General features: G+C 34.2%; 1 protein-coding gene across 1 annotated transcript in view; it reads right to left on the bottom strand.

Moving 5' to 3' along the window:
• NHLRC2 (NHL repeat containing 2) overlaps positions 1-27,779 on the bottom strand; it is a 60,666-nt gene that overhangs the window by 31,103 nt on the left and 1,784 nt on the right. The window contains exons 2-5 of the mRNA XM_054503837.2: positions 25,309-25,461; positions 8,388-8,843; positions 5,580-5,701; positions 862-991 (exon numbers count right to left, since the gene is read on the bottom strand). Coding sequence (XP_054359812.1) covers positions 862-991; positions 5,580-5,701; positions 8,388-8,843; positions 25,309-25,461 — 861 coding nt within the window. The remainder of the gene's footprint in view (positions 1-861; positions 992-5,579; positions 5,702-8,387; positions 8,844-25,308; positions 25,462-27,779) is intronic.

Raw genomic sequence — 27,779 nt, 5'->3', positions numbered from 1 at the left:
GGTGCTTCATAAAAGTTAATAACAACAAAAAAGTAGGGTGTTTGAATCATAATTAAATTGGCATCATAAAAGAAAATTACCTCAAATGTAATGCCTTCCAACTAAGCTAGTACTTATATACTCTTTAAATATATGAAGACAACACCAACCATTTAGTCCAAAATTCCATTTTCAACATATTCTAACTTTGTTTACTCATCAATCCAATTTTAGACATGTAGATGACCATCTCAGTATCACTGAGAGCCAATAAAAAATAAGAATACTAATAAGAGTACTCCTGGACTTCTTTTAGTCAATTAATATAGATAATAAAGATAACGTTAAGTTTCATTCATTATCAATGTCTACACAATTCAGTAGGGTAAAAGTTTAAAGAAACTGTCATACTTTAATATAAATTTTTTAAATCTAAAGCAAAAGCAGCTGCCTCTGATTTCTTTTTCAAACTAGAGTATATAATGACACTGTAAGTTCCTTATTGATGAATAAATTTATTTTTATTATTACTAATTACTGTTCATGAATAATCTTTTGAAGTTCTGACACTATAATCCTTTCAATATAAGAAATTCAGAACTACATTAATTGGAGGGTGCATCTAATATATAATTCTTTAGAGTAACACATAGTCTATCTTACAGATAAAATATGTAATATTATATATAATACATACTCTAGTATATATATCTATATTACTGCTAGCTTTGTTTTTACACAATTAACAGACTCCGAGGCATAGGTATAAAAGTATAAAATAAAATAACTAGTAATGGAATCCAAATGACCACCTCAAGAATATTTTTAAATCTTACATGAAGTAAAATTTACTTTTACATTTAATATCAAAAGTTCACATACCTGATGTTCCAAAAACTATATCCCAAGGGGAACTAATGGGTTGTTGTTCTCCTTTTGCTCCACCTTCTTTATCTGTACCTTGGATTCCAATGCCAGCTACAGTGCTCACCTTCTCAGCTTCTAGGTCAATCTACAGAAATTCAAAGGATGGTTTTATGCAATGAATGTTACTTTTGCTTTTGTCTTTTGCTGTGTAAAGATTTTCAATAGTCAATAGAACATTTAGAGTGTATGTGCAGTACAAAGTTTTATTTTAAAAAAGGCCAATCAATTATAGAATGAACTTCTTATTCAAATGCATATAATCAGTCCCTTTCATATTCCACCTGTCCATTCCTCCACTTTTCCTCTTTTATCCCCGTCTCCCATCATGCCTCCAGCAGATCTGGCATTGACCTCATCTTAACTAAACAAAAATTTTAAAATGAAAGTTTAAAACACAACGTAGCAAAATACATGTTTCTAAAAATTAAATGCACATATTTCAGTTGTGCTCAGCTAGTAACTGACACACATTAAAACTTACATGCGCCAAGCACTGATCCAATAGTGAGCAAGCCAACCAGCCATCCAGCCATGCTCATAACTGTGTGACGATTTTAATATTTTAGAGAAAACTAAAACACAGATCGTTAAGTTACTTTTCAGTGTCCCACAGTTCGTAAGTCAAGAATCTGGGACCTGAACCCAGGCAGTTCCATGACACTTTATCGACTTTACTTCATAAACTGAAAAACTAATGTATTCTACTGGGAAAATATGTTCTGCTTTCATCTCCTGAGACCCTCTCCCCAACAATGTATTGGGAAAATTTTCAAACACACAGGAAAGTTAAAAGATTTTTGTAACAAACATCCATATACCTACCACTTAGATGATATTCAATATTTCACTTAATTGCTTTATTGCATATTTTATCCAGCTATCAATAGACAGAAATTTTCCTTACTTCACAGATATCTTATTCCTCAAAGCTACAGCAAATATTAAACTTCTGGAGAAAATTTACATGTATTCCCTTTAAGATTATAAGCATGACAAGATACCCACCATCATTGCTAATGCTTAAAAGCAAGAGAGGTACTGGCCAGCAATATAATAAAAGTGTTTGAAACAGGAAGTTTAAAAATCAAAAGGGAATTTGTTTTTGCAGACAAAATGTTTACATAAGAAACAATCAAAAGATTTTGGCAGAAATGGACAAGCTGGTCCTAAAATTCTTATCAAATTGCAAGGGACCTAGGATAGCCAAAATAATCTTGGAAAAGAAGAAAGTGGGAGGACTTATACTTCCCAATTTCAAACGTTATTAAAAGCTACAGCAATCAAAACAGTAAGGTACTGGCATAAAGACAGACAGAGAGTTCAATGGAATAGACCTGTCCATACATCTATGATCAACTAATTTTTAACAAGGCTGCTACGGCTATTCAACGGAGAAAGAACAGTCTTTTGGACAAATGTTTCTGGGGTAACTGCATATCCACATGTAAAAGAATGAAGTTGAACCCCTACTTCACACCATATACAAAAATCGACTCAAAATGGATCAAAGACCTAATTATAAGAGCCATAACTAAAAGACTTTTAGAATAAAACACAGGGTTAAATAATTGTGACCTTGGATTTAGCAATGGATTCTTACGACAACAAAAACATAAGCAACAAAAGGAAAAAATGGACAAATTAGTCATCATCAAAATTTAAAACTTTTATGCATCATAGAACATGATTAACTAAGTATAAAGGCAAGCAGAAAAATGTGAAAAATCATTTGCAAATCATATATCTGATAAAGAACTTGTACCTAGAATACACAAAGGATTCTTACAACTCTATTATAGAAAAGACAACCCAATTAAAAATTTGGCAAAGAATCTTAAGACACTTCTCAAAGATATAAAAATGGCCCATAAGCACAGGAAAAGGTGCTTGACATCATTAGTCATGAGGGAAATGCATATCAAAACCACAATGAGATGCCACTTCATACCCAGTAGGATGGCTAGAATTTTTAAAAAATGAAAAATAACAAGTGACAGTGAACACGTAGAAAATTGGAACCCACATATATTTCGAGCGGGAAGGTAAGATGGTGCAATTGCTACGGAAAATAATTCAGCAGCTCTCAAAAAATTAAACATAAAACATATAACTCTACAATACCAGTTCTAGGTATCTACCCATGACAAACGAAAATGTATGTCCATGTAAAACTTGTGTATCAATGCTCACAGCAAGATTATTCATAACAGCCCAAAATAACAAAATATACAAAATAGCCAAAAAACAATCTAAATATCAATGGTGAATTGGTAGATAAAATGTCATATATTCACACAACAGAATACTATCCAGCAATACAAAAGGAATGAACTACTGAAATGCTACTTCACACATGAACTTTTCATTATGCGAAATGAAAGAAGCCAAATACAAGAAAATATATATAATTCTATTTAATAAAATGTTTGGAAAAGGCAAATTTATAGAGACAGAAAGTAAATTAACGGTTGCCTAGGGATGGGAGGGGACAGGGACTATCTGTAAGTGGTCATGTGGGTTCTTACTTGGGGGATGAAAGGTTTAAAAACAACGTATAGTTACAGTTGCAAAACCTGTTAAATTCCCTAAAAACTAATGAATTGTAGATTTGAAATGGGTTAACTTTCTGATACATAAAATATAGCACAATAAAGTAATTAAAAAATATACACAAAACACTATGTTTTACAAGATCACATACAAATAAAAACATATGCATTAAACATATCACAATGGCTGCTTATAGGTATGTTAATGTAAGGGGAGTGAGAGTGGGGGGTATGGGGAAGTAGGAGGATTTATAATTTAAATAAATTATTCTAAATGAGAAGGGTCTGCATGAAATAATGTTTGTGAGCCATGAATGTAGAATATAATCAAATCAATCCTCTGCAAATGAGGTCTTAAACAAAAATAAAACACAATAAATATTCTTGTATTTTTAAAAGGAAAAAATTCTACTTTCCATTTCTGCAGACATCATATTAAGTCACAGAATATAGAACAATTTCAGGTAACCTAAATTTGTTGTGATTATGCTACTTAAATGCATAAATATTTGAAATGGAGCACATGGTCAATACTCCAAAACCCATTAAGTTGTAAAGCAAGAGAAGTGACATACAATTAAAAAAGAAGGACAAGTACTCCCTGAATGTTGCAGGCTGGCTATTTTACTAATTCAATACACCATTAGAGGTCTAGCCCCTCTGATGAATTATAGAGGCATACAACCCCAAAAAGATAATGATAAAGAAATATTAATCATTAAGAATTTAGTAATAAAAAAACCACTTTTCCCTAAAATATACACCATGGAAACATTAGTCCTATGAGCAGCTCTGCCTATAAAGGGCTCTCTGGTCAAGTAAGTTGAGAAATGCTGCACAGATATCCCCCCATTAATGCACTCAACAATACATTAGCATATTTAAGTCTGGAAGAAGAAAGGCTGCAAGACTTTAAAAAACACATCTGCTTTAATGTATTAACCCACAAAATCTGTTTTTCATGTAACACTTTTATATTAAGAGGAATACACACTTTCAAAAGTGCTTTCTGAAATAGTATTATTTGCTCATAAATTCATCCAACAAATATCTGTTGAACACCTACCATAGGCCAGGTCTTTTCTAGGTGCTAGGATTCAGTAGTAGACAAAACATATTTCTAGCCCTCAGGGAGACTTACAGTACAGTGGATATTATTATATATTATATCTGCTGTATTTTTTTCTGCTGTGTGTATATAGGTGAAAATATTGTCAAATAAATGAGGATAAATGTCAATACTGAAAGAAACAGTGAGAAAAACAAGGCAGTATCTGAAACAATGTATTTAGACAGGATGAGTATGATGAATTTGGTTACTTATTTTCCAAACACATGGCAACTTAAAGACCAATGGTTTAGCCAAAACAACCATCAGTAGGAAATGTCTGAAATACTTGAGTACATCTACAATGGAATGTGATATAGTCATATCATTCAGGTGACTAACATGCAAAAAAAAAAAGTTAGAAAAACCTGCAAAACATTATGTATGCATAGTATCATTACATTTGTTTAAAAAAATTCTCTACAAATGGGCTTTTTAATATCAATTTATTTTTATAAGAGTAGAAAATTTCCAAAAAGACATACTTTAACAGTGGATGGTTACCTCTGGGAAACTGGAATTGATGGTCAGGGGACTTTTTTTTACCTTTATGTATTAGCTGACTTTTTAGAAATAAGAACACATAATAAAATAAAACAAGTTTTAAGACGAATTGGCTCATCAGTATTTCCAGCCAAAGCATAAGAGTTGAAGAGAAGCAGGAGTGGTATGATTTTTTTTCTAGTTTGAGAAAATTCAACTGAAAAAGGACAAAGGATCATTGTAAACTAGTGGTTAGGAAGATACTTCAAAATGAGGAGCTTTTGAGTGATTAGGGAACACAGCTTTGAAACAAGGGTTAAAAAAAGAACAGAATGGGGTTTTCTTTTGTGACAAATACATACTGATACAAATAGAAACAGGATACTTGAGAATAAAACTAAAGTAAGTACCTCAAGAAAAGCAGAACAAAGACACTGACATATATAAGCATCACGCTTTAACTTCAAATATGTAATGTAGCAAATACATTTCCTTTTTCTGATTATAAGTATTAAATTTAAAATGAAAATTACCTTTCTTATAAGGTGGTTTTCAGTGTCTGCCACATATATGATATTATTCATTATGGCTACACCTTGTGGAGAATTAAAAGTTGATTCTGAAAATATTCCATCTTTTCTTCCAGGGTTGGGTCCTAAAATAAAATAAAATTTCCCACTTAAGAAGTGATCTCAAGGTAAAACAAAACAAAACAAAACAAACTTGTATTTAATACTGGGATTTAAATATAAAAACATGGTATGTCCATCTAAAAACTAAAATGTTCCCCAAGGAACATTTTCTTAAGAGTGAGTTTTGCTAATGACAGGGCTCATAGTATAATTACTAGTGTACTTAAGCATAGTAGCATATAGTGAAGAAAATAATTTTAAAAGCATTCTAATTATCCATTACCTAGACTACAAAGATTTAAAAACAACTCCAATTGTTCAACAGATGAACAATTTTTAACAATTTTGAAAGATATGCTCCTTGGATAATACAATGAAAATTATGAGCCCTCTCCCTAGAAAAATACACACGGCCAAATTGTTGCAAACAATCCTAGATCCTGAGGACCACTGAAGACTTTCTTAGGAGTCCAAGGACCCCAGATTAAGAATCCTTCTTATCTACTATTTCACTTTGTCACAAAGTCCTATGATATATCATACACACTGTAAGAGAGAGTGATTCTAGTCCTCTTCTCAGTTTTTACAATTCATGTAGAGTTTCAAGGGTGGAGAATATAACACAATAAAATGTAACTGTTATTTCCATGGCCAGCAGACAAGCCATTCAAGGCCTCTAAACCAGCAGTTCAAACTGCTTTGTGGAACTCCATTGTCCTAGGCAACCATAAAAAGGTAGTGTAACAGATGGCTAGAAAACAAACTCAAGGCCTGGCACAGTGGCTCACGCCTGTAATCTCAGCACTTTGGGAGGCCGAGGCAGGCAGATCACTTGAGGTCAAGGGTTCAAGACCAGCTTAGCCAAAACAATGAAACCCCATCTCTACTAAAAATACAAAAAATTAGCCAGGCATGGTGGCAGGCACCTGTAATCCCAGCTACTTGGAAGGCTGAGGCAGGAGAATTGCTTTGCTTGAACCCGGGAGGTGGAGGTTGCAGTGAGCTGGGATCATGCCACTGCACTCCAGCCTGGGCGACAGAGTGAGACTCCGTCTTAAAAAAAAAAAAGAAAACGAACTCAAGAGCCCAATAGACCTTGTCTAAATCCCAGGTCTGTCTCTTTCTAGCTGGTGATTTGGGCAAGTTCTTTGTGTCTCAGTTTTACTTCTGTGAAATCCCAGGTCTGTCTCTTTCTAGCTGGTGATTTGGGCAAGTTCTTTGTGTCTCAGTTTTACTTCTGTGAAATGGAACTAATTAACTAACTCATAGCATTGTGCAGGCAAAAATGAGTTCATACAAGTAAAATGTTTTGAATAATGCCAGACACATAGTGTCTGCTGTAACTACAATTGTTAATAATACTATTATTGTTGTTGATATTGATAAGAGTTCCCTGAAAAAAAAGGGAGAGTTCTGTGGTTACATGAGATTGGGAAATATTGTGTACTATACCCCCTCATAAGGAAAATTAGGAGAGTAAAAAATTTGAGAAATATTATGATACCATCACCAATAAAAATCTGTTAGATAACATTAAACTAGTGTTTCCTGAGTGTATCTGACCAAAGAATTCTTTTTTAAAAATTAAAGAATAACTGTATCAAAAGATAACAGTATTTCTAGAAATATGTTTGGGTAGTGTAGCTTGCTGCTGGTTTCTCTTTTAACAAAGAATATTCACCTACACTATTTTGAAAATCACAGAATCTATAAAACACTTTAAAACCACTTAAATTCAAACTGCTACAAAAGACACTTTTTGAGTAACAATTCAATTCTCATAACTGCCTGTCACAAATCAAAATACCAAGTAGCCAAAACAAAACAAACACCACAAAACACAACACACACTGTATCTTGGTATATTAAGAATAACATCAGGGCATAGGACCACAACTAGCACTTTTATATTAGGAACTCAGACATTCCTACTTTATGTACTAATGCTGTATGTATTACTAAAGCAGGATTGATTGCAAAGAGATGAATTACTTTTGTCTTTGACTAACATGTTGTCAGATGTCAGCTCAGTATAGATAAGAAAGATTAATAAGAATGTACTCAGTAGAGTTTATTAATTGTGTAGATGTAACCAAAAGGTAGTTTTAGATCTAAGACCAGGGAGATATAGAACAAAATGATCTATGCTTGCATGATACTCATACTCTGCTACACCTATTTCTATTCTGGAAATAGATCCAGAAACATGTTCAAGTTCTTATGGAAGAAAGGAGAGAAAAGTAAAACTATGCACAAATTCTAGCTTATTTATTTTATAAACTACTTCTCAAGTTCATGGGGCACTGACATGATCTTTAAAAAGATACGGCTATATTTTGTTGGAAAGTGAAACGTAATACTTCTACTTAAAATGTCTGAAATCCAAAATGTATGTTTTCATAAGAAACAGTAAGTACAGCAGTTAAAAAAAAAAAAAAAGATAGAATATACAAATATACCTAAAAGCTGAACTATTTCCTCTTTTTGACCTGGAGCTTTTTCAGTGTTTTTGTTTGTTTTATGAGGGAGTGAGAAGAGGTTAATTCAGACATCATATTAATTAACAAAAAATTTTTGTTAGGAAATTAAGTCAATGTATATCACTTTTCTATAATTAGTTTTCATTTAGACATTTCAACTTTTTATTTACCTTGAACTATTTTTTTACTGTAAAACACATTATATATCATAATCAGAAGCAAGCTTTACCTCCAATGCTATATTGAATTTGTCCATTCTTCCAAACGACCAAAATTCTATGATGTCCAGTGTCTGCTATTACCAATCTATTAGTAACTTGGTCTACTGTTACTTTGCCAGGAAATAGCAATGGTGAAGGAGGCAAAGAATCTTTATAGAGTTTTATTCCAATTTTATTATCTCTGATCTGCCCCCTGTCTTTGTAATACTTTAAAGCAATTGAAGTATATAAAAATAATTTATCTTTGTGTCCCTCTCCAATCAAAGAAAATAACATGTTTCCGCGAGGTCCAAGTATGACTAGAGTTGGCCAGCAGGAAACTTCTAGTTCCTGCCAAAGGCTGGCATCTGCATCATTAACCATAGGGTGGGTGATGTTGTATCGAAGAACAGCGCTCTTAATGTTATCCAGTACTTTTTCATTTGGAAACTTAGCCGAGTGAACACCAATAATGAGAAGACCATCTGAAAGGAAAAAAATATATGTTAAACATTATTAAATATTTAAGTTTGAATATCATCATCTACACATTAGGTTTTGGGTCACAAATATTAAAAGTCCATAGATTAAAAAAAACAAAAAGTAGAACTACGCTGGGATCTTCAACTGCATTTTAACACACATATAAAAAACTAACAAATTTAAATCTCATAACATTCTTGATTACTACATAAAATAATTTGACAGGAAATATAAACAGAGAAATGGAAATTATAAAAAATAGCTAAAAATGTTAGAACTGAAAAATACCACAAGTTCACTGGATGATCTCATTGGCAAAAAGGACATGACAAAGAAAAGGTTAATGAACCTGAAGACAGCTCAACAGAAATTAATCCAATCTAAAGAACACAAAGAGAGAAAGAAGAGTGAAAAAAAATAAACAGAACCTCAGGGACCTGTGGAACAGTTTCAAAATATCTAAATAAGTATACTGGAATCCCAGAAAAAGTGAATAAATAAGATTGAGGCAGAAAAAAATAACTGAATAATGCCCCAACTTTCAAAATTTGATTAAATATATAAATTTAGAGAATTCAAGCTCAACACACACAAAATAAAATAAATTAAAACCATGTCTAGACACATCATAAACAAATGGCTGAAAACCAAAGGCTAAACACACACACACACACACACACACACACGCCTTGAAAGCAGCTGGGAAAAAAGATGCAGTGAGGAATGTTTGCCTGGGGAATGTGGGTAAAGGTGGTGGGGAGGAGTGGGAAGGACTGCACACCTGTTACCTTGGGCAAGTTACTTAACCTGTTTATCTGTTTTCTCATTTGAAAAACGAGGAAAATAACAGTAAATGCCTTATAAGTCAGGTGGATTAAAAGAGATAATCTGTGTAAGGCATTTAGCATAGTACCCAATGTAGAGTAAAATTTCAACAAATTTTGCTATTATTATTTTTTAAAGTTGTGAGTACAAAGATTAATAAAAGATAAATGTAAACATTTATAAATATCAGAAGAGATTAGGAAAATAAAACAGCAAAGAAAGTGCATCATGTTGATAAACACAACAAATATAACCAAATACACATAATACTTGTACATTACCAGTCATATGAATAAATACCAATGGGCTTAACTCATTATTAAAAGAAAAAGATTTGGATAAGTTCTTTATATAAAAGATACATCTAAGAAAATGTGAATCAGAAAGACTAAAAGTAAAGGGGTAGAAAAAGATATGCGAGGCAAATGAAAGCAATAAGAATATAAGGGTTGTAGATCTCCTCCTTCCGCGTCTCTAATTTCTGGGCCAGATGAGTGTTTTGCTCCACTTCATCATCTAAATTGAAGCTTACATGGGTTTCAGTTTATCCTTGCGAGTTCTAGTTCATGTTTGCACGTTCTTTCTGGTTTGCCCTTGTTCTCTGCTACTTTATATCCATCTTTCCTTCTCAACTGCCTGACCTGCCATCAGGAGATATAATTTGCCGGTAATTACAACTTTAATTCCAAACCAAAGTACAGGAACATATGCACACACAACTCTGCTTGAAGACTGTGAAAAGTTAGTAAACTTAGGTAGGTTGCAGGAGCACACAAAAGCAACAGCCTCACATATACTAGTCAGCCATGTAGCTCCACAATAACATAAGGTCAACTACCTATAACGAATTCTGTATTAGTTCTCTCATTATTATACCCAGTTGTTGTGCTTCTCTGATCAAACTATGACTAATATACCAAAACTCTACATCTTAGTTTTGGTGTTAGCTCTACATGTATAAAATCTCCACCCATCCATTAGCAGTTTCCCTACTCACCCATGGTTCCCTAGCTCTCCCTATAGTAGATTCACCAGAAAGGGCACATGTGCACAGTATTCTCTGAGTTTTTGGACATTCAAACTGTTTTTCTTTAACCTCGATTGATTCTTGAAGGACAAATGGTTGGATATAATCTCTTTAGTTTATGGTTTACACTCATTAAGATTCCTGAAATGTCACTCTACTGTTGCCTTGCTTCGTACGTTATTTGTGAAAAGCATGGCCAGTCTAACTTACATGTCTTTGTAAGTTATGTTCTTTGTTTTTCAATGTTTAAAATATAATAATTTTATTAGGATTCTTCTTGGCATGTTCTGGGTCAATCATCCCTGGTACCTGGTAGGCCCTTTCAATATGTAGATTCAAGGTTTCTTTTCTTTCCAGAAAGTTTTCTTGGATTCTAATTTTAGATATTTGTTCCAGTCAGCTGTTCTGATTTTCTTGAGGGTCTCCAAGTAGTCTTATGTTGGACCTCCTCTGCCTGTTTTCCAATTCAATCATTTTTTTCTCTAAACTTTTTTTTTTTTTTTTTTTTTTTTTTTAGCTCATTTTCATTCTCTGGGGTTTCCCTCCCTGCTTTTAATGTCCCTTAATAAATTTTTATACAAATTTATTGTCCCTTGGTCAAATTTAGTTTTCATTTGTAATACAATTTTGAATTTGTCTTCTCTTTTCTGGATTCAATTAACACTCATTTCCCTGTTTCTTTTTTGTCCATTTTTTATTTTCAAATTTCTGATTCAAGCTGTTTTTTTCATTATTCCTAAATGCTGACTGAGGATATTTAATCCAGTATGAAGCAAGGTGTTACAGTTTTGTCAATTTTGTATCAGCATTTTAACTCTGAATTGCATTTTCAGCTTTTTTTGCAGTAGTTTTTATACAGGTGTGATCTGCTTTTTTCTATTCCTGTTCATTCTGTGAACAGGGTTCCTAGTTTGAGAGTGCCCTCTTCTGACAGTTCCCTTTTTCTGGGCAGTTTCATTTATGAATAGCATTGGTGTAAGGAGGGGTTCATATATCTTCTTTCTCTTTTGTTTCCATTAGAACCTTACCTTTTCCCTCATATACGCTTTTTTCCCTTCAGTGGCCTATCTCCAAGGGAAACCACATCTTTCTTATATAGCTGATTATCTCCCAGGAGCAATGCTTCTCTGAAGCTTCGATTCCTAGTCCTGCACTCTTTTAAGAGCTGGTGATAACGGTCTAGTATGTCCAAACCTGTGTTCAGTATTTTATACTTTGTATTGGAGCTTCTCTTTCTGGCGGTAAGGAGACTATTCTGTTTGTGCTTTGTCTAAATACTCTGAACCACTCTACTTGTTCTCATGGAGTCTTTTAAGTCTCCCCTACACTTGTTCTTGGCATCCACAGACTTACAGCAATAGAACCTTTATGGGAATTTAGTTTATTTCTGAATTTCCATGTAATGTGAAGGCCATGATATTCTCTGTCTCCTAGTATTGTGAAATGCAGGGCCAAGTGTGATTTTACTTGCTCTCCCCTTTTTTATTGTTTGGAACAGAGGGGAGGGACAGTGGGGAGATTCAAGATCAGGTGGCCACCATCCTCCTCCAAACCCAGAAGTAGCAGAGATAGATTCTTTTTAATCATTAGGTTTATTGACATATAATTACTTACACTAATCTTTCATATTTTGTTAATTGATTAAATAAATTTAACTGAGTATAAAACCAGAAACTGGTATAAAAACAGAACTATAGTATAAAATAGAAGTATTTCCAGTAGTATAAAAACAGAAGTACTTCCAATACGATAAAGAATAAGGAAAAAATGCCTACTATCTCTATTATTGTTTAACAATAAATTGAGGTGGGGCATGGGGGATTAGCCAACATAATTAGACAAGTGAAATCAATTAGAGGCATAAGACTGAAAAATTTCTATATGGAGATATAACAGTATGTCAAGAAAAGTCCAGAGACTCAATTATAAAACTAAGTCAAATAATAAAAGATTCAGGGCCAGGTGCAGTGGCTCATGCCTGTAATCCCAACACTTTGGGAGGCCGAGGCTGGCAGATCACCTGAGGTTGGGAGGCCGAGACCAGCCTGACCAACATGGAGAAACTCCGTCTCTACTAAAAATACAAAATTAGCCGGGCGTGGTGGCATATCCATGTAATCCCAGCTACTCAGGAGGCTGAGGCAGGAGAACTGCTTGAACCTGGGAGGCAAACGTTGCGGTGAACCGAGATCACGCCACTGCACTCCAGCCTGGGCAATAAGAGCAAAACTCCGTCTCAAAAAAAAAAAAAGATTCAGGAATGAAGAATACATAATTAACACAAGGAAATCAATAGCCTTTATATACTCAAACAATAACCAGTTAGGTGATATAATGGCAGACAAAACTCCATATACAATAAATAGCCATATAAACATAAGATTAACCCAACTCAAAAATGCATCTTAAAATTACACCAAGATACCATTTCCTATCTATTAGATTGGTAAAAATTAAAAAGTATGTCAAAACAGTTTATTGAAGCAGCATCTGAGAAAGAGGTACACTCACACACTGCTAGCAGAAATACAAACTGGTACAACTTTCCTGATGGAGAACTAGGCAATACCTAATGAAACTACATATGTACTTAACTTTGACCCAGCAATGTCACTTTTAGGAATTTATCCTTAAGTGATTCCACCAGCAAGACAAAAGCATATCTACAAGATTATTTATTGCTTATAATTGCTAAATATGGAATGATCTAAGAGCCAACACACAGGATAGGACAGTGACTGAACGAGTTACGGCACACACACAGCAGAGTACTATGCAGTTATTTTTAAAAGTCAAGAAGTTCTCTATGAACTGCTATGAAGTGACTCCTGGGATAAATTTTTACATGAAAAAAGCAAGTGTATAAAAATGTCTACAGTATGTCACCTTTTGTTTTAAAAAAAGGAAATTTTAAAAAATATGGGACAGAAATGGGAAGGCAAGAACAGTTAGAAGGGATGAGTGGATAGAATGAGTATCTGTTTCATCCTCACTTTGAAGACCATGTTGTCTTACACACTCAAAAACTAAGTCAACAAAGATGGGGGGGACTTAAAATGAAATACAAATAGAAAAAAATAAATCTAACGATACTTCAAATGAATAACATAATTTAATGGAGGAAGCTGAGAAGTGGGAAGGAATAGCCTAAGTAATTTCTGAATTATTTGAGAGACTAGAAGCAAAAACACCATAGTAGCAATGAGCACATCTAGTTCCCAGACCTTGGTTTCGTAATACCATTCCCTACTAAAAGGGATCAAAGCTCCTTAAAGAAATAGCTGACTCAGGGTTGAGCTGGAAAAACACAAGATACATCTGGAAATATTTTGGTGTGTTTAGTAAGGAAGGGCTCAAAAAATGACAAAGAAATACCAAAAGATCACAGAAGACAGCCTGAAGGGGATCCTATTAGTCAAATCTTGGACAATTTGAATACCAAAATAAATTATGACAGTAATGATTTATAACCCAATGAATTTTAAATAAGAATCCATGAGTTAAATCTGTATACATTTTATGTACATTATATATATGTAATATTTATCATAAAGTATGTTATCATGTATCACACATATTTTCCTACTGATGAATATATCCCAACATTTCCTTGTAGAAGTGCTGACAGAAGTGAGATGTGAATGATGAGGTGTTAGGTGCAGAGAACGCTGAAGGAGATTCCAGGGAGAGATAACAGCACCTACAAAGAGGAAGCAGGAAGTATAGAAGAAACTGAAGAAGGTAAGTGACTAGGCACAGAGAACAATGGAGAACGTGGGACAAAATGAGAATAAACATACAGATGGGATCAGTCTTGTAAGTCATGGTAAAGATTTATATCTTTATCCTAAGAAAAATGGGAAGTTATATGGAGAATGAAGGGCAAGTCTCAAAGATATTTCAAACTAAACTCATAACCTTCTCCTCCAAATATGACCTTTTCAGTGTTTCCTGTCACTGAATGGCACCATCATCCATCCAATTATAGAAGCAAAAAACCAATCTAGGACATCTCTGTAATAATCAATCAGCCCACTCTCATCATCCATACTTAATCCACAATCAAGTCCTATTGCTCTTATCAGCTATGACTAGTTTCAAGTTGTTATCCTATTCACAGAGAGCACAATAGCCTTGTCACAGATTTCCCATATCCATTCTTGTCCACCAAGTAGTTATCCATCCTGAAGTCACTATCTTTTAAAAACACAAATCTGATCATGTCACCTTGTTGCAGAAAATCCTTCATTGGCTTTCAATTGTTACTAGTATAACAAATCTCATCTCTCCAGTATCTTCTCCACACTCTTTTCCTCCTGCAGTATATTCTAGGACTTCCTTTGGTTCCTCAATAATATTATTCCTTTTGCTTTACAGGGTTGGCATACAGTGTTCCCTCTGACTGGAATGTTCTCATCTGTTCCCACCTACTAAAGCCACGCTTGTCTTTCAGAACTGAAGTTCAATTTTTACTTTCATAAGAAAGATTTCTTCCAGATTAAACTCTATAATGTCATCATAGCAGCCTATAATTTTTCCTATAGATCACTAATCAGAAATTATAAAAATATGTATTATTTAATTATATGCCTTCTCTTGTTAGACTATAATGCCTACTAATTACATAGGTCCCATGCATGTTTTATTATTCTCCAGTGCCTAGTACGTAAGTAGGAAACGAATCATTTCACAGGACGTAAATACTGAAGGAATTTATAAATCTGTGTAATAAACCATATCATATTGTCCAAATAGGAGATCTATATTGATCTACATACAAACACAATTGCCAAATTTCCACTCCCATTTTTTTCTGTAAGAACCACAATATGCAGATTTTTCTTAAATTATTTTGCTTTTTCTGTTAATCATGCATACTAAAAAGCGGATGTAAAAGATTCTTGCCTTTATGAATCCTCTGCCAACATAGGGATCAAAATTACTCCATTTAAGAGAAAATACAGAAGAAAGGAAAGAAGAGAGGGAGACAGGAAAGAGGGAGAGAAGAGGGCAAGGAAGAAGGGAATGAGGGAAGGAGAAACTACCAAAAATTGTAACTTCCTTCTTCTCAGTGAAGTAAAACAGCAACACCACCACCAATAAAAAAACCACACATACATGGTGGCTCAGGCTATTTGTAATACCAGCACTTTGAGAGGCTGAGGCGGGCAGATCACTTGAGCCCAGGAGGTCATGGCTGCCGTGAGCTGTGATCGCACCAGTGAACTCCAGCCCAGGCAACAGAGTGAGACCTTGTCTCTGACTAACAAACAAAAAACATGATAAATATATAACTGCTTCTAAAATATTAGTAATAAAACCACTTTTTAAAATACATATTTTTAAAGCTTCAAAAGTCTTATTGAGAGACGTATACTTCTAAATGCACTCAATTACAATTGTATATACTATAGTAGAACGTGTAGTTTAATCACAGGCAATGTAAAAAGCTAGTTAAATGCAAGGATTGAGACTATTTGAGGCATTTCGAAAGATGCTAAAAAAAAAAACAAAAAAAAACCTGTAATGGAGACATTCTGAGATCCAGAAGACAACCACGGCTTCACTAGACAAAAAGGATGAGACGATGATTCCAGGCAGAGGGAGCACTGTGTCAAGGTGTTAAAGCAAGAGGAACGATGGTACTTAGGAACTGAAGGAAAGCCAGGGAGGCTAGAACAGCCTTGAGAAAGGATGAGAAGGTGTGGAAAAGATGCTGGAGAGGGAAAATTTTCGTTTTTATACTAACAACAATGGAAACATAAAAATGAAAGGATCAAAATCGCTGAACACTAAATTGGGAAATAAATGAGAAGCAGATTTGAAAGCCAATCAAACACTGATGTCAGGCTGTTGTCCACACTAAACACCTGAAAATGTGCCATAAATTGGCAATGTTTTCACAGTACTTTATTTAAGAACACAGAATAAATAGACGAACTACTGAATAAAGAAAATATAAAGTGTGTGCAGAAAGAGTTAACATAGTGAAAATATAAAGTGTGTGCAGAAAGAGTTAACATAGTAGCCCTGACTGCTATCCTTTAAAAGGTGTACAGACAAGATTGGCTCTTGCCTGGCTTCTGGGAGCTTAGATTTCGGGAGGGTTTTCACCATTCCTAGAACTGATGAGTGGCTCACTATGCCTAAAATGTTTGTACAAACAATACAGCTTATACTGAATACCTGCTTTCCTTCTGAGAATCTGAACTTTTGAAACATGACAGCAGGCAGAAGCTGCCTACATGACCAGCCCCCAATAAAAGCCTTGGTTATTTCTAAGCTTCTCTGGTTGGCAACATCCCAAATGTGCTGTCACAACACATTGCTGAGGAAATTAAGAGCATCTTGGGTTGACTCCACTGAAAGAAGACTCTAGAATCTTATACCTGGTCTCCTTTCAACTCAGTCCCATGCATCTTTTCCCTTTCCTGATTCTGCTTGGTATCTTTTTGCTATAATATAGTCATGAGTACAAGTATATGCTGAATCTTGTGAGTACTCCTAATGAAAACTATCAAACCTGGTGAAGGAGCTGGGGGGTGGGGGGGGGCAGGTGAGGTTTGAGAACAATGACACAAAGTGAAATTATATATAGACTTATTTGAAGGCTTAGTTTTACTATAAAATTAAAAGTATATTCTTCTAATTTTTAATAAAGTATAGAACAGAAAAAAGCATATACTATATGACAATACTAGCATTTACTCAATAGTAATATGAAATTCAGATTTTTAGAAGTCTGACTTAGTTATATATTAACATACACCTAGCAATCACGTTAAAATACATAAGGCTTTCCTAATAGAAGTTTTCTTATAAAACAAAAGTGCTTTTTCCTTAGATAGTAGTCATTATGTTCAATTTCAGTACTATATAATAACATACCATTAATGAATACACCATAAATAACTTAGTTCTCAAGTAGAAAATGATAAAATATCACTTGCAGTTTAACATAAATAGTTACTAAGTTATTATTAATTAATTACAATCTTAGGGCACAGTTACTTCTTTAAAAATGTTTAAACATCAGAACAATTCATTACTATTAAGTACGTTTTGCTTTTTGCTTTCAAACTTTTTGGCATTTGCGATTTCTCATTTGCTACTGCGAAAGTGGCACTGGCCCCTATTACAATCCTGCGTTTAAAAGCTGATTTAGAGGAAGCAAGTTGATGATGAAATTGGGCCTCTTTCAAGGTGTTTTGAATTAATAAACACTTCCTTATTCAGTGGAGCAATTTTGGCTTTATGGTAAAATGAGCGGAACATTTCATGGAATTTTAAATATACTGCCAAATGTCACTTTGAGAGCATAAATAGCACTGCTGCAGATACATTCGGAAGTACATCAAATAGTAATGGGAGAAGATATTTAACTACAAAAAAGCAAATTTAATTTAGTGACTTAGTGACAGCTTATTGAGCTATCATGTGATCATTTCTGGTTATGTCTGCTTTTATAAATATAAACTGAACTTATCTTCTAATCAATATAAAAATCTTTTAAGTTATCAGGATTTTCACATAGTAGCATATTTATTACAGAAGCAATGTTTCTTTGAAATACAATGTTGAGACTACTTACAAAATATTTTTTAATGGTTAAAAATTTATTCCACTATGTAACAAACCTGCACTTTCAGCACATGTATCCCAGAACTTAAAGTAAAAAAAAAAAAAAAATAGTCGAAGTTATATTTAAAAAAAAAAAAAGAGAAAAGAAAGCCTCTGTGAGCACTTATCACAATGGCATTCTCAACCATTTCTCATGCTTTTCCTTTTTTCCAGTATTCTTCACAAACCTGTGGCAAATTAAAGAAAAAGTTCTACGGTAATCTCAAAAACAAATATATTCCACAAACAATATTCTAAGCCAAATACAGAAAAACACTAGTCAGTATTCTCTACCACACTAACAAGTAAGTTATTCGGCCAGCAAATCATACCCAGTAATATGCTAATAAACCAGCTCTATTATATGGTGAGAGGAACGGGGGGGATGAAAAGCGATTTTTAAAAACCTCTGATTTGTGCCCAGGCGCAGTGGCTCACGCCTGTAATCCCAACACTTTGGGAGGCCGAGGCAGGCGTATCACGAGGTCAGAAGATCGAGACCATCCTGGCTAACATGGTGAAACCCTGTCTCTACTAAAAATACAAAAAATTAGCTGGGTGTGGTGATGGGCGCCTGTAGTCCCAGCTACTCGGGAGGCTGAGGCAGGAGAATCACTTGAACCCAGGAAGCGGAGCTTGCAGTGAGCTGAGATGGCGCCACGGCACTCCAGCCTGGGCAACAGAGCAAGACTCTGTCTCAAAAAAAACACAAAAAACCTCTGATTTGTAGCATTTGTTGATTTCCATGGTCTAAATACTCCCACTATGGCTGATTTCAAGATTACCACTGGCTCATAAAATTTCTTACATATTTAACAAATGGCTCTCACCAGCCTACAGGAGCCAGCTCCAACACACCACTGACTGTACCCCTCCCAGTGGTGCACAATTCTGACCTTGTAAGGTTCATTTTTAAAATAGTTGTTAAAAACCCATTTTTGTGTGTGTATGTGGTTTTTTTTTTTCTAGACGGAGTCTTGCTCTGTCGCCAGGCTAGAGTTCAGTGGCACAATCTCAGCTCACTGCAATCTCTGCCTCGTGGGTTCAAGCGATTCTCTTGCCTCAGCCTCCCTAGTAGTTGGGATTACAGAGGCGTGCCACCACACCCAGCAATTTTTGTATATCTAGCAGAGACAGGGTTTCACCATGTTGGCCAGGATGGTCTCCATCTCTTGACCTCATGATCCGCCTGCCTTGGCCTCCCAAAGTGCTGGGATTATAAGCGTGAGACACTGCGCCTGGCCCATTTTTGTGTTCTTATAGTTTCTTCCATAAAATTTACTATTTTAACCGTTTGTTAAGTGTACAGTTCAGGGTATTTAGTACATTCCTATTGCTGTGCGACCATTGCCATCCTCCATCTCCAGAACTCATTTCATCTTGCAAAACAGAAAATGTACCCATTAAACAATAGCTCCGCATTCTCCCCTCTCGCTAGTCACTAGCAACCACCATTTTACTTTGTCTCTATGATTCAGATTACTCTAAATACCCTGTGTAAGTGAAATTATGTAGTATTTGAATTTTTATAAGTAGCATAAATTGTGATTTTTTTTCACCTAACATAATGTCCTCAAAGTTCATCCATGTTAGAATTTCCTTCCGAGGTTGACTAATATTCCACTGTATGCATACACCACATTTTCCTTACCCACGATCCATCAATGGACACTTAGGTTGTTTCTAAATCTTGGCTATTGAGAATAATGCTACCAGATATAGGTCTATTCAGGTTTTCTATTTCTTCATAGTTTAGCCTTAGTAGGTTTTGTTTTCAGAAATTTGTCTACTTCATCTAGGTTATCCAATTTGTTAATGTACAATTGCTCATAGTACTCTTATAATCCTTTTTATTTCTGTAGAATCAGTAGTAATGTTCCCATTTTCATTCCTGATTTTAATAATTTGAGTCTTCTTTTTTCCTAGTCTAGCTAGCTAAAGGTCTAGGAATTTTTCTGGTACTTTTAGAGAACCAACTTTTGGTTGGTTGTACCCAAATTGATCTTTTCTATTACTTTTCTATTATCTATTTTGTTTCTCTCTCCCTGCTTGAATCTTTATTTCCTTCCTTCGGTTAGCTTTGGGTTTACTGTGTTTTTCTTTTTCTAGATTCTTAAGGTGTAAAATTCTATTAAAATATTTCTTGTTTTTTAATATAAGCATTTATAACCATAAATTTCTTCCTTAGCCCTGTTTTCACCATGTGCCATAAGTTTTGTTACATTGTGTTTTCATTCATCTCTAAGTATTTTCTAATAATTACCTATGTGTTTTCTTCTTTGGTCCACTGGTTATTTAAGAGTGTGCTGTTTGATTTCCACAAATTTGTGAATTTTCCAATTTTCCTTTGGTTATTGTTTTCTAACTTCATCTGTGATCAGAAAAGATACTTTATCTTCAAAAAAAATCTATTGAAATTAACTTGTGGCATAACTAATGGTCCATCCTAGAAAATGTCCCATATGCAATCCTGTTGTTGTTGGGTAGTGTTATCTTGTTGGGGAGAGTGTCCTGTATATATTGGGTATAATTCTCCAACTACTATTGTAGAATTGTCTATTTCTCCCCTCAATTCTGTCAATTTTTGCTTCATATATTTTGTCTGTTATTAAGTGCCTAAGTGTTTATAATCATTTTATCATTATAATCATAACATCTATGTATTAATTTTTTTATTTTTTAATAAATGAGGTCTTGCTATGTTACTCAGGCTGGTCTCCAACTCCTGGCCTCAAGTGATCTTCCTGCCTCAGCCTCCTGAGTAGCTGGGATTACAGGTGCAATCTGTGCTTGGCTTGGGCTTTTTATTAGTATATAATGTCCTTCTTTGTCTCTTGTAACCTTTTTAGATTTAAAGTCCATTTTGTCTGATACTAGCATAGCCATCCCAGCTCTCTTTTAGTTACGATTTGCATACAATATCCTTTTCCATCCTTTCAATTTTAACCTGTTTGTATCTTTGGATCTAAAGTGAGTCTCTTGAAGACAACATATAGTTGGAATATGTTATTTATTCATTCTGCCAATTTCTGCCTTTCAATTAGAGGACTTAATCCATTTACATTTAAAGTAATTATTGACAAAGGGACTTATCTGTCATTTGGCTATTTGTTTTCTACATGCCTTAGAGCTTTTTTGTCCCTCATTTCCTACATCATTACTGTTTTCTTTTTTTTGTTTAGTTGATTTTTATTTTGTAGTGAAACATTTAAATTCTTTTATTTCATTTTGTGTATATTCTTTATTTATTTTTTTTTTGTGGTAACCCGGGGAATTAACATCTTAAAGTTATCACACTCTAATTTGAATTTATGCCAGCTTCAATAACATACAAAAACTCTGCTCCTTTAATACCTCCATCCCATCCCTTTCAGTTGCTGATGGCCCCAAATTACATCTTTGTACATTATATCTCCAAATATATAAACTAATAATTACTTTAATGCATTAGTTTCTTAAATTACATAGAAAATAGGCCGGGCTCGGTGGCTCATGCCTGTAATCCCATACAGCAGTTTGAGAGGCTGAGGTGGGCGAATCACCTGAGGTCAGGAGTTCAAGACTACTCTGGCCAACATAGCAAACCCTGTCTCTACTAAAAAAAATACAAAAAGTAGCTCGGCGTGGTCGCAGGCACCTGTAATCCCAGCTACTTGGGAGGCTGAGGCAGGAGAATTGCTTGAGCCTGGGAGGCAGAGGTTGCAGTAGGCTGAAATGCGCCACTACACTCTAGCCTGGGGAATAGAGCAAGACTCTGTCTCAAAAAAAAAAAAAAAAAAAATACATAGAAAACAAAATGTGATGTTACAATAACATTAGCTTTTAGAATAATTTTAATAATATAGTAGTCTCTTAAATTATGTAGAAAACAAAAAGTGGAGTTAAATACCAATGTTACAATAACACTGGTTTTTATACTTGCCTATTATTTACTTTTACTGAGATCTTTATTTCTTCACAGGATTTGAATTATTGTCTAGTGTCCTTTCATTTCAACCTGACGGACTCCTTTAGCATTTCTTTCAGGACAGGTCTATCAATGAACTCCCTTACCTTTGATTTATCTGGAAATGTCTTACTTTCTTTCTCACTTTTGAAGGACAGTTTGCCAGTCATAGAATTCTTGGTTGACAGTTTTGTTCCTTTAGTACTTTGAATGTATTGGCCCACTGCCTTCTGGCCTCCAAAGTTTCTGATGAGAAATCAGCTGATTATTGAAGATTCCTTGTATGTGATGAGTTCCTTCTCTCTTGCTTTCAAAATTCTCTCTTTGGTTTTAGGCAGTTTGATAATAACATGTCTTGGCGTGGTTCTCTTTGAGTTCATCCTACTTGGAGTTCACTAAACTTCTTAGATGTTTGTGTTCATGTTTTTCATCAAATTTGGGATGTTTTCAACCATTATTTCTTCAAATATTCTCTGCCAAAATGCACATGCTCGTCTGATTGATGGTGTTCCAAGGTCCTTTAGGCTCTGTTTTCTCTTCTTCAATCTCTGTTCTGTTTGTTCCTTAATCATTTCCATTGCCTTATCTTCAGCTTCACTGATTCTTCTTTCTGCCTACTCAAATCTGTCTTCGAATCTCTATATGGCCCCTGACCTATGAGGGTATGACTTATGATTTTTCAACTTTACGATGAGTTTATCTGGACATAATCCACTGTAAGTCAAAGAGCTCCTTAGGATTTAGGAAGTTATGATTTCTACTGAGTATCACCTTTCCACCATCAAGTCAAAATATTTTAAGTCGAATTATCATAAGTCAGGGACCATCTGCTGTGCTACCAAGCATTAAACATACTTTCTCAACTTCATGATATTTTCAACTTACCATGGGTTTATCAGCTGCACTATAAGTCAAGGAGCCTCTGTAGTGAGTTTCTCCTCTCCGCTAATCCACTTTTCAGTTCCAGAATTTCTTTCTAGCTTCTATTTATGTCTTCTATCTCTTTATTGTATTTCCATTTTCTTCATACATTGTTTTTTTAAAACTTTTTCCATATTTCCCTTTAGTTATTTGGGCATCTTTAAGACAGGGTTTTAAAGTCTTTGTCTCATAGATATGTATCAGGTAGTTTTTAGAGACAATTTCTATCGATTTATTTTTTTCCTTTGAATGGGCTGTACTTCCCTGTTCTTGAATGGGCTGTACTTCCCTGTTCTTTGTATATGTTTTGCGATTCTTTGTTGAAACTGACAGTGAATTCTTGCTCCACTTACAAAGTATTTTACTTTTCAGAAGTGTATTTGTATATAAAAATATTTTTAATTTTTTTGTCACAACGTGCTATAAAAACAATGTTTCCAGTAAACTGGTAGGAGATTATAAGGATCCATTCTAGGAAGTCACTGAATCTGCTTAAGGTATGGGGTTAACCATGAGTTCACCAAATAGTCTTTCAGGGGTGATCTTAGGTATGGAACTGGTAAACTTTGAGATTCTTAACTCCATGTGTAATGCCATTCTAAAACACAAATGTCATCCGTCTACTAAAAAACAAATCAAAAACAAACTTCAATATCTCTGTATCCTCACAGAAGGAAAAGTCTAAACTATTAAGAATGCTACACAATGCATTTCACAATGTGGTCCTAACCTAACCTACCTTTCTCTCCTTTTACTTTTACCATGAACCCTTACAATCTTGCCACACTAAATTATTTACCTGTTCTTGGAGCAAGAATCCTACTCCTCTGTGCTTCCATGCTTGTTTACCTGACGCTTCCTCAGCCAGGAGTGTCCCTTCTGCCTCATTTTCATTTTCAGCTGCACTCCTGCTCATTTTTCAAGTTCTAGCTCAATTGTCTCCTTCTCTGAGAAATCTTTTCCAACGTTTCTAGGCAAAGTGACTTATTCCTTTCCTTAGGTTCCATAATGTTTTTTATTCAATTTTGTTACATATTTCCTCAGCAGTTAGCAGAGTACCCTGCACATAATAACATGTTCAATAAATGTGATGTCTTGAACAAGAAACACTGGCATCTAAAACCTAGGAGATAAGATATCCATATTTCTTAAATCCATACAGATAAATTTTTAATAACAGGATTTAGCTAGTAGAAATATTTGAGTTCTTGATAAATCATTTGACTGGTAATTTTAACATACAATCTACTACAATTCAAAAGCATCTGAAGTTTCAGTTGCACTGAAGATTTCTCTATCACTTCCCCTTTAAAGTTAAGTTTCAGAATATCCTTTACTTTCATACGTATATAGTCTCTTCTCATCTTTACTATCACAGGATCGGTGACCCTATCTCTTTTTTTTTTAATCCACTCCAAGATTAGTGCTTCAATTCATTTAAACCCAATTAAATGGTACTTTTAATTAATTTCATTTACTCCCATGCTCTTTTTTTAGAAAGCAGACAAAAAAAAAAATCTGATTAATTTTTCAAACTTCTAAAGCCAATAAGTATAATCTCCTACATCTTTAGAATTTGTAATACCATAAAAATGGATTTCCTAGTGTGCTTTGAAAAACATTGGCTGTAATAAATCATTTTTTAATGAAGCAGGGTCAAAGAAAGAGTATCTGTTATATTTTGCATTCCACTGCAGTTCATGTCATTCAATACTAATGAAAGCCTAGTCACATTTCCTAATAAGAACTTTAAACCTTTATATGACAGTGAAAACAGTGTAAAATTAAGGTCAGATATTTTATTTTTTTAACAGAACAAATTTAAGTCTGCCTCAACATACAAAAAAGACCTTTTAAAATATCTGATCATGAAAAAAAGCAAATTATGCCCCTATCCTCAGAGAAAAACTATATACTAAATGCTGGTTCTTTAGATAGACAAACCACTATTACTAAGCTTAATCCTTTATGAAAAGGTACATGAAGTCTTTAATTCATAGATAAGAGATTACTTTTAGAATCCCTGAAGTCTTGCCAAATGTTCATTCTCCTATGAGCTAATGAGTCAGCGACTCTTCCTGTGACTATGCCAGGACAGTCTGTTAGAAACTAATTAAAGAGCAGATACCTTTATCAGAGTATGTGTGTTCTAATGCATGGAGATCAGGCAATAGGTGAATACAGTTTATGCAGCAGTAGGTGAAGAAATCAAGGACGACTATTTTTCCACATAGATCCTTGTAGACAGAAATAGGTTCTTCTGTGTTCAGCCATTCTAATCCTGAAATTTACATAAAATAAATTACAATGATTAAAGAGAAAGATAAAATTTACCTAAAACTTTCCATTAAAATGTGACTTTTTTTTTTAAGACTAATGCAAATAAACACTTTAAGACAGAGTAACACCATATAAAGGCTGTGGCAGTTGCATGTATTTATAGTTGTTTACTATGAACCATCATTTTCTATCAACAAAAGAAATAAAAGACATATCTTTATGACTGTGACTAAACAGGTATTTGTGGTTTGGAAGAACATACCATGAAGGCAAATTAGTAGAGATTAAAAGCCCAAAAAGGGAAGAAAGAAAAGGAAGGGATGGGGGTACGGGTGGGGGAGCAGGAGGAATAGAGGACGGGAAAGCTGCTATTATGATGCCGTCTGCAAATAAAGCAAGAAAAAGCTACTAAATTCTTTCAGAAATAGGGTAACAGTCTGTGAAAAGGAGTAAAGGCAACACACTTAGGCAAAAAAAAAAAAAAAAAAAAGGAAGAAATATCAAATAGTAAATGAACCTAATTACATAAACAATTAGATACAAATGGGCTACTGAAAATAAAGGTCAAGCTTAAGAATAGTAAGATATAACTAAACATCAAAAAGGAGTGAAATGTGTGTAAGGATAAACATACAAAATGCCTTAAACAGTTTCCTAAAGGAGAAGAAACTGAAATATTCTAGATTTGGGTGAGACCTGAAATACAAAATAAAATATGCTAAATGTAAAGTTAAGGAAAATACACTTATTATTGTCACAGATTTCATTGAGGTAACATTAATATTAATGAAGAACGTGTTCCCTTTCCTCCAAAAGAAGAAAGCTCTGTAGTGTGAAGAAAGATTTTGTTAATAATAAAGTACAGCATCCCTATTTAACCAATTTAAGAAAACAAAGTTTACTGCTTATAAATAACTCAATGCAGCTATTACAACTATTAATTACACCTTGAAGCAGGTATTTAGAATAGCTTTTAGCAACTGAAAGCCAAAGTTGGGAGGAATAAGTAAACAGTAACAGCTAATGACTAACAACAATAACTGTAGTTACTCAATCGTAACAAAATTCTAGAAAAAAAAATCTGCAGATCAAACTAGTATTTGGGCCAATTAGTCCAAACTAATGAGGTTTCAGGGTACAGTGACCTCTTAATTATCCATTTTGTTAAAGTATTAATTATATACCAGATCAAGTGATCATACAAAACTTCACACTAATTAATGTATATTTCATATCCTACTTGCAAAATATTTATTAATCTGTCTTCTGTGACTTTTCTGTAAATAGTCAAGAGTGGCTTAGCTCAGGGGGTATAGAAAGAATGACTACATCTCAGTCAGTGTGCTAGATACTTACCAGGCTTAATAAAATGTATTTTACAATAACAATAATTACAATGAATACAATAAAAAGCTGCTAACATTTAGTAAGCTTTTCTGTGAATTAAGAATTTTACATATATTACTTTCAATACAAATAATAATCCTGAAAGGTAAATAATAGTTCAGTTTTGCAAGTGAGAAATATAAGGCTTTGAGGTCAAGTAACTTGCTCAAAATCACACAACCAACAAAATGGAAATAACAAGGATCTAATTCCAGGTCTCTGTGACTCTATCCATTACACTGCACTGTCTCCTATAAACATGTAAGTCTTCTAAGAAATGAACAAAGCATACAGTTTTTCAGATAAAGTTATGTTTATGACTTCTTGATTATAGTTTACTGCTAAAGAAACCAAGAAAATAGTCATTTCTAGCATTCTGTCCTCAATAATTGGGTCCAGGAGAAAATCATACTACGTTAAACACAAAGCCTGAATATTTTATTATATTTTTTTTAGTTATGAGTCACAGAGGTCAAATCTCATGGGAATAAAATACACTGCCTGTAAATACAAACAAGATTAGAAAATAAACATTCCCCAAATCCCAGTTGATGGCCTGCTTGTTTATAACAGTGTACTTACTATATAACTACCTTCTGTACCAAAAATTTTTTAAATCATATATTTGTATAGATGTAAACAATATTTTAAAGTTTATTTGATGTGATAAGCATTCATGTACCCAATTCTTTTGTAAGAATTCCACAATATTTTAAATCCAGTATAATATTAATAGCAAGAAAAATAAGCACTTCTCAAGGTGGGTAGTGCAAAAGGCTTGGAAAGACACCAAATACTCTGTTGTCAGAGGCAGGTTCCGATATACCTCCCATGAGATAACTGAACTCTGCCACATCCAACCAATTAACTATACATGTGGTTTCAGTGTCACGCCAGGACACATGCCAGCACCACCAGGCAAAGCAATGCTAC

Source organism: Pongo pygmaeus, chromosome 8, assembly GCF_028885625.2.
Source record: "Pongo pygmaeus isolate AG05252 chromosome 8, NHGRI_mPonPyg2-v2.0_pri, whole genome shotgun sequence".
Taxonomy (NCBI): Eukaryota; Metazoa; Chordata; class Mammalia; order Primates; family Hominidae; genus Pongo; species Pongo pygmaeus.
This window is presented reverse-complemented; position numbering and strand designations above follow the sequence as displayed.